The sequence below is a fragment of the Acanthochromis polyacanthus genome, chromosome 4, assembly GCF_021347895.1.
Source record: "Acanthochromis polyacanthus isolate Apoly-LR-REF ecotype Palm Island chromosome 4, KAUST_Apoly_ChrSc, whole genome shotgun sequence".
In the NCBI taxonomy this organism is placed as follows: domain Eukaryota; kingdom Metazoa; phylum Chordata; class Actinopteri; family Pomacentridae; genus Acanthochromis; species Acanthochromis polyacanthus.
In genome coordinates, this window is record NC_067116.1 from 41,570,208 (window position 1) to 41,582,854 (window position 12,647).

At 39.3% G+C, this 12,647-nt stretch overlaps 2 protein-coding genes across 2 annotated transcripts; both read right to left on the reverse strand.

Moving 5' to 3' along the window:
- Positions 1–217: 217 nt before the first annotated feature.
- foxd2 (forkhead box D2) lies at positions 218–2,499 on the reverse strand. The gene has a single exon (XM_022223222.2). It carries the CDS (start codon positions 2,025–2,027, stop codon positions 924–926), a length of 1,104 nt encoding a protein of 367 aa, XP_022078914.2. The 5' UTR covers positions 2,028–2,499; the 3' UTR covers positions 218–923.
- A 6,571-nt stretch (positions 2,500–9,070) lies between these two features.
- On the reverse strand, positions 9,071–10,321 carry foxe3 (forkhead box E3). The gene has a single exon (XM_022220499.1). It carries the CDS (start codon positions 10,319–10,321, stop codon positions 9,071–9,073), a length of 1,251 nt encoding a protein of 416 aa, XP_022076191.1.
- Positions 10,322–12,647: the final 2,326 nt, after the last annotated feature.

The following is a 12,647-nucleotide window of genomic DNA, read 5'->3' on the forward strand; positions in this document are numbered from 1 at the left end:
TGAATTTGCTCTATTTTATCCAACCTCTCCATGCAATAAAAGAAAAATACCAATTTGTTTTTCTTCCTTTAAATTCACAAACATTTATTATTCTTGTCATTACAACAAAAAAATGACCTATGAACATTTAGGTGTTTGTCTATTGGCAACACATGACATACTGTATGCTTCACAGATTAAATCGTGAATAGGTAGGAACGAACAATTAAAAGGTTGAGAAGAGGTATTGCGCTCTTTAATACCAAAAAATCACACAACCTACGTGTCCACTGACAACATGAAATGATTTTTTTTGTCACAAGTTCACCATGTAGAGGAGATTCATGGGGGAGTGAAAGTAGGAAAATGGTGGGGGGTTTTTTAAAGTCAGAAACTCCCCCTATTTATCTCCATGTGCTTTCTAAGTAAAACCTGAGTTTGCCGTCTCTTGTCAGCCTATTTCCACAACAACAGTGCCACATTCTCACGACGCACGAAATAAAAACAATATAAATCATAATAAAATTCTCGGCTGTATTTTAAAAAAGAAAAGAAATCGGAAATAATCCCCGTAGCCATTGGTGACAACTTTAACTTAAAATAACAGAAATCTTTTTTTTTCTTTTTCTCTTTGCACTACTGACAAATGAAGGCCACATGCCAGACTGCAGGACAGAGCTGTTTTTAAAAACTTTTGCTTTTTGTGTCTCAATATTATACACATATTTACAACCCATAAATAAACGCATCTCTCCTCTTACATTGTTAGGAAACTGGGAGAGCTCAAAACACCCTCACATCAGCAAGAATGTTCACCCTACCTTCACATAAGACGACGCCACAACTGGCTTTTTTTAATATGTCACCTGACATTCTCGCAGATTTTTAAAAAAATCTTTTTCCCCTCTGTCTTTTCTCTCATTTTTTAGTTGTTTTTTTTTTTTTTAAAAAGGACAAGTGTTCATATTCGAGGTTTTGCTGGAAAAAGTCTGACTTTGTGGCCCAGGTTGTATTATGCTGTCCTGCGTTAAGTTCAAATGACTGGAAGCGGAGGCCAGTGCCGGGGTCAGCATGGCCAGGATCTGCGCCTGGCTGCCCGGCTGCGCGCTGTAGGAAGAGGCGCTGGAGTTGGCCGCGCCGATGATATTGTCAATGGAGAAGGAGGGCCGGCTCGGGGTGCTGGAGTCCGTCTTGAGGGGCGGCAGGGACGGGCTGAGTTGAGGATAAAAGGGCTTTCTTAAATCAGCCCCCAATAGGGAGGGCAGGTGATGTGGCGCGGGGAATATGGAGGCTGATGGGGGCAAGGTGCAGGGGGCGTTAGGGAACGGGAATGAGCCACCTGTGGGGTGTGGGTGATAAGGGTTGTGGGCTGCGTGGAAGTTCTGCAGCTGAAGTCCATAGTTGTATCCGTACGGGCCGTATCCAAACCCGGGCAGAAAGCCGCCGGAGTCCCTGAGGATTTCATTGCTTTGGTGCCTCTTGAAGCGCTTCCTCCTGCGCAAGAAGCTCCCGTTGTCGAACATGTCTGCGGAGTCCGGGTCGAGGGTCCAGTAGTTGCCCTTCCCGGGGTTGCCGGGCTCCCGTGGGATCTTCACAAAGCAGTCATTTAGGGAAAGGTTGTGCCGGATAGAGTTCTGCCACGCAGGGAATTTCTCCCGGTAGTAGGGGAATCTATTGCTGATAAACTCGCAGATCTCGCTGAGGGTGAGACGCTTCTTGGGGCTCTGCAGGATGGCCATGGTGATAAGAGCGATGTAAGAGTAGGGGGGTTTCACAAGTGCACTTTTTCTGGGTTTGTCCCCGATCACGGTCCCAGCCTCTGCACTGGAGCCCAGCTGGTCTGACGGACAGTCGGAGCTGCTGAGCCCCGGAGAGGAAACCCTCTCGGCCGCGTTCTGGGAGTAATTATCGTCCGAGTCATTGTCCAAGTTGAACTCGTGGTGAATGTACTTTCCATCCTTCCCGACGGATATGTCACCACCGACCACATCGATGTCCACATCTTCGGACAATGCAGAGCTGTCGGACATATCCGTCCCTAAAGTCATCCTTGGACACGCCGCTTCTCTTCCCCCTCTCTCCCAGATTTCCTCCTTCTCTCGTCCGGTGAGGCTACTGAGCGAGAGCGCACACACACCCTCCCTCTCTCCCTTACAACCACACCAGGCTTTCGCTGCAGCTTTATCTCCAACTACTGAATGCACACATGGCTAGAATCTATTGAAAAGACAAATAATTCTTTGACCTGTGGATTTGGCGACTCCTTGGCGTCCGCGGCTGGTCAAGCAGGGCCGTGCGCGGTGCTCATCGAGAAAACTTCTGATTTGCAGGCGTGAGAAGGAAAAAAACACAGTCAGGGATCAAGAATCTTGCACCGCATGAACTTGCGTTTTCTTCAGATGCGTCGGTTTCCACTTTATGCAGCTGATCATGTAAAAAGGCTGCTTCTGGATATCCAAATGTCTTTCCAAAATAGCTTTTACGCACGGGATTGGGTAGGTATCCAGCCAGACTGTCACACTATCCTCCTTAGCTCTCAAAAGGTATTTATAGGACCACGCTGGTCACGTGGTCTTTGAGTCACTGTTACCAGGAACTGGAAGGAATTACCCTGCAAAAAAGTCATATGTGAACTTGATTTAGAACCTTAAATATCGCTAAGAAAATTATAAAAATAACAAATATTTGTTGCCTAAACAGGGAAATCAGCTCTTTCCACTTACATAAACTTGCTTAAAGACTTCCATGGTTAGATTTACTTGATGAAAATAGGTTGACATCTCTTTTATTATCAGATTTATCAACACAGTATTGCAATATTCGAATAGAAATGAGCAAAATGTGCCATAAAAAGAAAGAAAACTTGCGTCATTGACGACTGTTACGACGGAAAATCATCCATTCTCGTAAAATTAGGTTTCGTTTCAGAACATGAAGCTGCGTGATTCATTTAAATGGCTTTTCTTTCTTTCTTTTTTTTTTTGTAGCATAAGGTGAGAGAAGAAGAAGGTGCACAGCGATGACAGGGACGGATCTTTGTCAAACAGATTACTAACACAAGCAGCGCACATATTAAGATTTCACAGTGAATTAAAACTCACCATTTGTTGATGCAGTGGGTATGAAAAAGTTAATTATTTTATTAATCACAGGAATTTCAGAATGACCTTCGAAGAAAAGATAATAACAGAGATCATAGGTTAAATTTCCAGGCGCTATTATTATTATTATTATTATTATTATTATTATTATTATTTACAATAATAAGAATTAATTTTCAAATGCAATCAATTAGTTCAGTTAAAAGTGCATAATATTTACATAATACACGATAAAAATTAAATAGGTGTATTTCACTAAAATAAGCCATTTTTGTTGATCATGCGTTTTTGTTTCGATTTTTAATATAGATTTTATCCTTTCATTGCCGTAAATCTTGAATACTAATAATAATCAGCGTTGGTCTGTTCTGACAAGCTGCCTGTTGACTCATTCCCTGTCAAAGGTTTTGTGCCAGTCGCCTAATTCCCTGATAACTTCTCACGGGTTTTGTGTTTTCCTTGTCTCGCAGTCACAACATTTCCCATCTGCATTTTCTGCATAATTCGCATGGCACACGGGGCTGAAGTCAGCTGCAACCTGCTGGGGTTCGTCTCCAGCGAAAGGCCAGCAGATGACAATGCGCAATGTGTGTGTGGAATGTGCGCAGGCTTCACCTCATTATGCGGCAGAAACACCGACTCACTGCGCTCACATCAGCACCTCATTAATCCGAGCTGCGGGTCAAACGGCAAACACATTGCCATATTTTCTGATCATTAACATTTTATTTGGCGTGACAGGGCCGCTGTTTTTTAAAAAAAAAAAATGTATTTAACACAATCTGGCTCATTTGTTTGCTTTTGCTTATTTGATTCTGGATTTGTGCTTTTCTTCATCCCCCCCTTCACTGAGGAATCAAGTTCAAGTCAAGCATGCAGCACCTTAAATATACAGAAGCCTGACTGATGCACTGTTCTCTGACCTGCCTGTCACAAGCCTTTATTAAAGACCTGAAATAGACGCACTGACAGCTGCAGGACGGATGACTCTAACAGCACCCACAGCCACATGTTTGTTATTTTAATTCATAGATTAGCTGCTACATTTAACACCAATGGACTAAATGAAAGGCCTTTTTAAGAATGTATTAACCTTTCACACTGTCTTCAGCAACACGTGACTGCGTAATTCTGGCTTTTTTGGATATTAAAGGCTGTCAGCAATTAGGATTTGTTGTTTTGAAGCCTAAATCCTAACATCTATTGCTAATGTTTTATTTGATAAGCAATTTAAACTACTTAGATATCATGATCCACTTGAAAAAAATAAAAATCTGTATAAAACACGATCAACAAATTTGTCATACACCTGTTTAATTGCCAGCTAATCCTGCAAAAAAAAAATCAATTTAACGTTTTTCAAATTATATAAATGTAGTCACATATAGAGGTGAATAATAAGACAAATGAGGCTCTTCAAGTTTCCAAAGCTTCAGCAGGTTTTAGCTCATGTTATCAATGATTTTCTCGCATCGTTGGGTTCTTCTTCCTGCAGTTTGTGGTGCTGAAGCGCCCCCTGCTGTTAGCAAAGCTGAAATTCTTCTGCTTGCAGGTGATTCTTTAAACCAGAGGTGCCAAACTCATTTTAGTTCAACCTAATTTCATCTCAAGTGGTAAAGTAAAATCACAGCATAATAACATAAACACCAAATATTTCCCTTTGGTTTAGAGCAAAAAATTGATTATTAGAAAAATAAAAATAAATTCAATTTCAGTAGGCTTATGCTTCAGTTTATCATTTACACATACAGATCACAGTTTACCTACAAAGGCACAAAATACTTAGTCACAGCTATCTGGAACTGAATGATATTGTATTTTACTTTACAATATCAAGACAAAATGTTACAAAAATGAGATGCAAGAAACAAAATGACAAAAAATGAGACAAATGATATGAAGCAAAACAAAAAGAGACAAATAATTAGAAAAAAAGTTACAAAGCAGCAAAACAAAATGGACAAATGAGATAAAAAAAAACAAAAAATGACAAAACAATGCATAGAATAGCGTATAAAGCAAACATAATGACAAAAATAAGACAAAAAACAAGCAAAACAAGAAAGAAACCAAATGAGACAAAAATGAGAAACAAAATGACAAAAATGAGACAAATGATATGAAACAAAACAAAAAGAGACAAATAATTAGACAAAAAAGTTACAAAGCAGCAAAAAAAATGGACAAATGAGATTTTAAAAAAATGACAAAACAATGCACAGAATAGTGTACAAAGCAAACATAATGACAAAAATAAGACAAAAAACAAGCAAAACAAGAAAGAAACCAAATGAGACAAAAATGGACAAAAATGAGAAACAAAATGACAAAAAATGAGACTAATGATATGAAAGAAAACAAAAAGCGACAAATAATTAAACAAAAAAGTTACAAAGCAGCAAAAAATGGACAAATGACAAATGAGATAAAAAAAAAACAAAAAATGACAAAACAATACCCAAAATAACATATAAAGCAAAACACATAATGAGAAAAATAAGAGAAGAAACAAGCAAGACAAGAAAGAAACAAAAATGAGACAAAAATGAGAAACAAAACGACCAAAACAAGACAAAATATTACAAAAAAAACACAAAATAACACAAAAAAAAACAATGAGCATTCTCGTATTTTACTTTATGAATCAAAACAACTTGGTCTAAATATTATTTTTACATTGTTAGTTTTACAAATTTACAATTTGCAGACAATGTTCTTTGTACTTTTATCACTTTACAAAGTCGTCCAATGGGCCGGTTTGGACCCTCTGGAGGGCCGGTTTTTGCCTGCGGGCCGCATGTTTTACACCCCTGCTTCATGCTGTGTCCTATTTAAATAACAAAACTGTAAATAAGATATTACACCGTGATAAATATGACTGTTGAGACACTCAGAGATGATGAGAAAAGAGCAAAATAAAGTAGAAGTGACTTGTTTGATAGAAATGTTGAAATATTGTTGAATAGAATAGAGTTTTTATTGCCATTGGAATCTTTGTGCATTTCTCAAGCCAGCTTTATACATGGGGAAAACAGAAATAAAATGCAAAGAATAAGGTAAAAAATAAAATAAGTATATATTTTTAAAAATCACTTTGTATTAAAGAAATTTTAAGAAAGTTTTTGCACATATTTTGTGGTGTACAGAAGTTATATTGCAATATTGTCTTTTAAAATGTCAAAATAGCATCAAAATTACTCAAAAGCACACATTTTTACACGTACAAAAATACATAGGGAGAGCATTCATAGAGCAGGATTTGGAGCAGCAACTAAATGCAAAAACTTTTTGAGTATTGAAGCACTTTGCAGATGAACTGAAAGCAAACTGGCTGTTCAAACATAGAACTAACGCTTGGCCACAATTTAAGGAAGAAGATTTTATTGGAAGGATCTGAATACTTTAATGCATGGTGGGAAGTCTTTACTGGTCATTTGCAATAAAAAATGTAACAATAACAATAAAAAAAGTGATTCTAGTTGCATTTTACAGCTTGCAACCAAGATCACGAGGTTACCTGAAGAGTTACAGCACTTTGACCGTTTTGTGTTGGTGCATGACAGGCCCTAGTCTGCACTTCAAGTGATGTTTAATTGCAGAAACAATTTAAATGCAGCACGTTGTTTATAAGACATTTTTTAAAATAACTTCTCAATAGTAAAATGAGAGCAGAAGTAAGAAAAAAATGACAGAAAACGCGCACGCGGCATTGCATCCTGTCATAGTAAACTCTTACACAATCAGCTTATTTCAGCAAATCAGATTAAGTAAGAAAAATCAAGTTTCCTGTCCTGTGTGTTATCCTTACAGCAAACCAGCTGCTTTTAGATACAACGTATTGAACATTTGGAGCATTGTTAGTAATGGTTTTGCTGCTGACTGTTGAGCAAATTCACATAATTAAAACATACTCAGACAACTTATTTGAGGTTAAACTGTAACAAAAGTGTGGATAAGGTCACTGGCTGATCATTTTGCTTTTGCTTCCATCTAGTGGAAAGAAATGAAAGTGTTGATTCCTCCAGGTCCTCCAGCACTCATATAATAACTGTTGATACTGAACTAACACTTGTTTAATCAGACTGAAGTAATGAAGTTCATCTTTGAATTCGACCAGGCTGACTCACTTCTGTATCATGCGATATGTCAAAGTAGATTGATAGAGGCAGTTGGAGTTGCTGTTTGGTTTTTGATGAAATGCTGCAACAGGACTGTCCTCACACCAAACAAACTATCAGGTTTTCACTGACACCCACTGCTTCAACCATTACTTTACCGCACTAGATGGTCCTCTAAATAGATGAACCTATTTTAACTTTTCATTATATAATAGTAACTTTATATTTGTAGGTATGTTTGCGACTATTTCCTTCACTCTCTGTGTTTTGTATGGTTTCTTTGTTTTGTGAGTTTTTATCTTTTTAAATAACGTTTCAGTAGGTTGCACAGTCACTGACTTACCTGAAAGCTGCCCTTGCTGCTCCACCAAACTACTGCTAAAACTATTCATTAATACCTTAAACAACAGCGATAACAAAACTGTCTCTATCTCCACAGATGCCCCTCCAATTATGGAAGATTTTTTTCACAAAATGTCACTCAATTACACTCAGATTTCATTGTTTATGCTTTTCCAGGCTTCCCTAATGTACTTAGTGTATATTTATTAACTAATTTTGGCATCTAGTAATTGACATTTTCTTATTTTTAAAAGCTTACAATGCAGCATTCTAGTTACAGTTATCTTTAAAAGAGGAACAAAGCCGATTAAATTAACCAACGCATTGTGAATAAAGAATTTTATAATCGAAAATAAATGGATTCATTGTCCAAAGAAAGCCTACCAATTAAAAAACTAAATGTTTCTGCACATATGGGGCCCATAAACAAGATAAAAAACAATCATAGAAGAGCCCATTGTGTTGTAGGTGCAGGTTTTTTCTCAGTTTTGACAAAAAGACCTGTATTGCAGGGTTTTGAACTTATTTACAGCATCTGCACTTTTAACCTGGATCTCCTGCGTATTGTATGCATTTAAGCTCGAGTGTGATAATTTTGTTGTTTTTTTATTCAAAAATTGCATCTAATTTGTGTCCCTCAGTCAGGTCTATTCAATAAAAGCCCATTTTGTTTTAGGAAATAAATATTTTAAATGAAATCTATGAAATCAGTGCCACTAATTTTGATGTCCTGCCTTCTATAGCAGGACATAAATTACATTTGAGCTATAATCGGGCACCCATTTGATCACACAGTTTGCTCTAATTAAATTTCTAATCTGGTTTTCCCAACTGAATGAAGTACGTTAACATTAAAGCTGCTCTTGTCTGAATTTTGAAGCATGATTTGTTATAAAAGCAGCTCATTTTTCAGGTGATATCCAATTTAAATTCCATTTTAAATGAAGGCAGATGCTCATTTTGAATTGTATTTCCCTCATCACATACATGAAACCTTAAGTTACAATAAAGCTAAGTGTTATTTTGTTCTTCATGACCTCACACAAACCAAGACCACATTTATTTTACTGCAAAAATCCATTTATTTCAAGTGACTTGTCGCCAGCAATAATAATATTCTTCTTTTAATAAAGTTTTTACATCAGCAGACTATTTACACACACAAAAAACAGCCAAGTTGAATAATATAAGAAACATGTAAACTTAAATTCTAAAACACAGGAATTATGAACACAGTGGCACCATATAATACATAAAATTCTCTGAGATACAGTCATGGAATGTGTCGAATGAATCTAAATGGCTTTTAAATAGGAATGTTTTACAATGAGGCTCGGTCAGGTTGTTTCGTGTGGTTGGTAAAAATAAATTCTATCTTTTATTAAGTTTCAGGTGACATAATGATGTCTATAATCAGGCTATAATATCCCAGTGATGTTCACATTTATTGGTGGCATATTCCTTTAATATGGGACTCTTGGTAGCCGTGGTTTTTAATGTTAATTTGGATTATGTTGGGAATATAATATCTCACATATACCGCTCTAACCCTGACGCAAAGTTGGCCTGCCTCATGTAGGTGTTGTTGTAGGAGTTCATGGGGCTGGAGAGGCCCAGCAGCTGCTCCGTGTGCTCGGCGCAGGAGCTGGGGCGCAGGGCCGGCAGGGAGAGCCTGTTCCCGGAGCAGTACACCTGAGAGCTCCCGGGGGAGAAGCCGGACTGGCTCATGGTGGGCAGGTTTGGAGGGGAAGCCGAGGAGGAGTAGGGGTAGCCGGCGCTCAGGTTGGTGGAGATGTTCCCGCTGTTTCTGCTCAGCATGTTCGCAGGGGGGTTGACCGTCTGCGGCTGGAAGCAGGCAGACGGGTCGGTGCCGGTGACCGAGCAGCTGGAGGTCATGGAGCCCAGGTCACCGCCGCCCAGCCCCAGCGCCTGAGAATTGAGCTCTCCAACCGGGCCGCTCTGCACCACCGTCTGCTGGCTGATGATGTTGTCGATGCTGAACATGCGCGGCTGTCCTTGGCCCACCCCGGTGGTCTGGTAGTGGTGCAGCATGGCGGGATGCGGGGATGTGGCCGCCAGCTGGGAGCCGTACCCGGAGCCGATGCCTGCGTAAAGGGTGTTGGGGTAGGACGGCCTGCCCATCGGGGTCGGGGTGAAGGCGCTGGAGCTCTGCATGTAGCCCGGGTAGGTGCTCACATCTGTGCGCTTGAATCTTTTCCTCCTCCTCAGGAAGCTTCCGTTGTCAAACATGTCCTCAGCTGCGGGGTCCAGCGTCCAGTAGTTGCCTTTGCCGGGCCTGCCGGGCTCCCGGGGGATCTTCACGAAGCAGTCGTTCAGGGTCAGGTTGTGGCGGATGGAGTTCTGCCACTTCTTTGAGTTCTCCCTGTAGAAGGGGAAACGCTCCATGATGAACTTGTAAATGCCTCCCAGCGTGAGCTTCCTCTCCGGGGAGTTGGCGATGGCCATGGCGATGAGGGCGATGTAGCTGTAGGGAGGCTTCCCCCTCTGGACCGGCCTCTTCCTGCGGCGGCTCCCCGTCGGTAGGTGCTCCTCCGTCTGGCCAAGGACGGCTCCATCCTCCGTGCCGGGGCTGCTCCCCCGGGGCTCGGACTTGATCAGGATGTTGTCCTTTGACCGGGCCTGCAGCATCAGAGGCGGCGGAGGCAGCGGGGAGTCCAGGCTGACGTTTGGAGACATGACAACAGGACTGGCCTCAGCGGGCGAGTGCTCTGCGGTCATGTTGCACATGCCAGAGAAGTAGGAATAATTTGCCAGATTCATAAAAGAAACAAAAATGCGCGCTTGTTTTCGTTGAAATGATCAGATGGAGGGAAAACGCCCGTAAAAGAAGCGAGTGTTGCTCCACTGGCTGCTCCCTGCTCTGTCCAGAAATAGCCCCTGTGTTTGGGTTGGTGTGTGTCAGTCCAGGTGAGAGGAAGGCGTTGACAGTTTTATAAGACAGGCCAGGAATGACGCCACCGGGTCGCCTGTGACGATGGAGGCAGGAGGACCCTCCACCCTCCACCCACCCAACATCCAGTATCTAAAAACTGAGTAGACAGATGCAAGTTTATGTTGTATGAGAACAACCTGATGCTGAACTCCTATTAACAGTAATAGGGCTGTTTTTACCTGGACGTGATGAAAGGGTTTAGTTTCCTCACTTTCAACACTGTAAAAAATGAAGAAAGTTTTTAGGTATAATTTTTGGAACAACTAAAAAAAAACACCCATAATTTCTGTGTAACTGACTTGGAAATTAGAAAATGAAAGCATTTTAACATTCAAATCTGAAGATTTCACATTTTATTAATGAGAAAATTGAAATTAGTAAAAGCTATTATCATGCTGTCAGCCATTTTTAACAGTGGAGAGTGCATCATATAGACAGTAAAAAAAATCTAAGTTTCTAACTGTTTTTTAAAAAGTAGTATTTTTGAGATTGTTTAATTAGAGATAGTTACTAATAAAGTCCCAGAAAAAAGTAGTATTTACATGCAAAAAAGGTCATAACTGTTGATAATATCCTGTATTTTTACATTGTGTTCTTTTACATTTGAATATAAAAAATAAGATTTTGCTATTTTTTTTACTGTAATTAAATCAACAGAAAATATTACTGTTATTTAAAAGTACAATTATGTGTATTAAGAATTTAATGCAAAACAATTAAATTAAAGTTAAAACCAGGTCAAAACTATAAATAATGTCCAAATTTTTTTAAAAAATTCAGCATTTTTATGAATGTCTATGTGTTCTTTTCCAAATTTTGACAGTAAAATTATGCTTATTTTTAACCATATTTAAATCAGCAAAAAATATTGTAATCTTGCACATATTTACTGTTATTTGAAAGAAAGATTACACATATGAAGGATGGAATAAATGGTAAATTTATGTCAGGAAATGTATTCTTTCGCATTGTTTTACCGTAATATGATACTATTTTTTAAAATGTATTTAAAGATTTTTAAATATTTGTCATTATTCTAGAATATGCATATTTTAATGTGCATTAAAATCCATGGCCATAAAAACTGGACATTTTTTCAGTTTAAATAAGCTGAGAATATAGAATTATTTTACAGATATGTGCAGTTTCACCTTTATAAGTTCCAGAATTCCACTGTTTAAGTTGTTCTTTCTTTCTTTCTTTCAGTGCAAGGCGCTCATTGCAACCCACTCATTGGCCAAACAACACAAAACTACCCACTGACATGTGATGATGCTGAATCTCACGCTGGCCCATTCTGAGATGTTTGAGACACGAACAGAGATTTACCGAGTGATCCCTCCTCTGTGTCGGTATCTCTGCTGGTCTCTCGGCCTTTCACTGACAGCTGAGTGTATATCCAGGACAGAAACAACACGCACAGAGCTGCTCCATGCCACTCCAAACCCAACAGACAATCCACCAATTGAAAAATAATAACAAGCCACTGAAAACAAGCAATTGAGCTATCAAAGCTTTTGGGCAAGAAAAGTAAATATCCCTTCATTTCATTTTCATTTTTGGAGAGTGATAATCAAACAGTGCCCTTGCCGGAGAAGAGAGGTGTTATCTTATGGATTGTGAAGTGAAAACACTGTTGTGCACACAGTTGGTATGCAGACAACACCCTTTAAACACCAGGATGTGATAGTGCGTTCAATTTATTATTCAGGCAAACAGGGGCCTGAGGTTAATTACAAAAGAGAGGATGAACAAGGAGGTGATCCGCTGGTGTCGGTTTTAACAACACGGGGAGAGGTGCTGGTGACGAATGAAAGGAAAACCCGAATGAATGAGTGACCTGGTTCAGGGAGATGCATTTTTTATAGAGCACAAAGGGGTCAGTGAATGGTTTGAGGAGTATAGAAATGATGTTAGCCATATTTTAGAGCTCTTCCTATCAGTAGATCTTATGAATAACGGTTTCCATCAACAGAACACCAAATAGGGGTGATATCTTTTGGAAAAATAGAATGAAATCAATGCCAAACTATGCATCTGAGCATCTCATATTGGTCAAACATATCATTCAAAGCTTTATGTAGGTTTTTTCTTTAACTTTTCTCCCATTTGTAAAGCCCAGGATGAGGTAAAGCAGAGAAAAATGGAGAAAAC

Bases quoted from the DNA above. Each gene is read 5' to 3' on its own strand.
- foxd2 (XM_022223222.2), bottom strand. From the start codon at position 2,027: ATGACTTTAGGGACGGATATGTCCGACAGCTCTGCATTGTCCGAAGAT.
- foxe3 (XM_022220499.1), bottom strand. From the start codon at position 10,321: ATGAATCTGGCAAATTATTCCTACTTCTCTGGCATGTGCAACATGACC.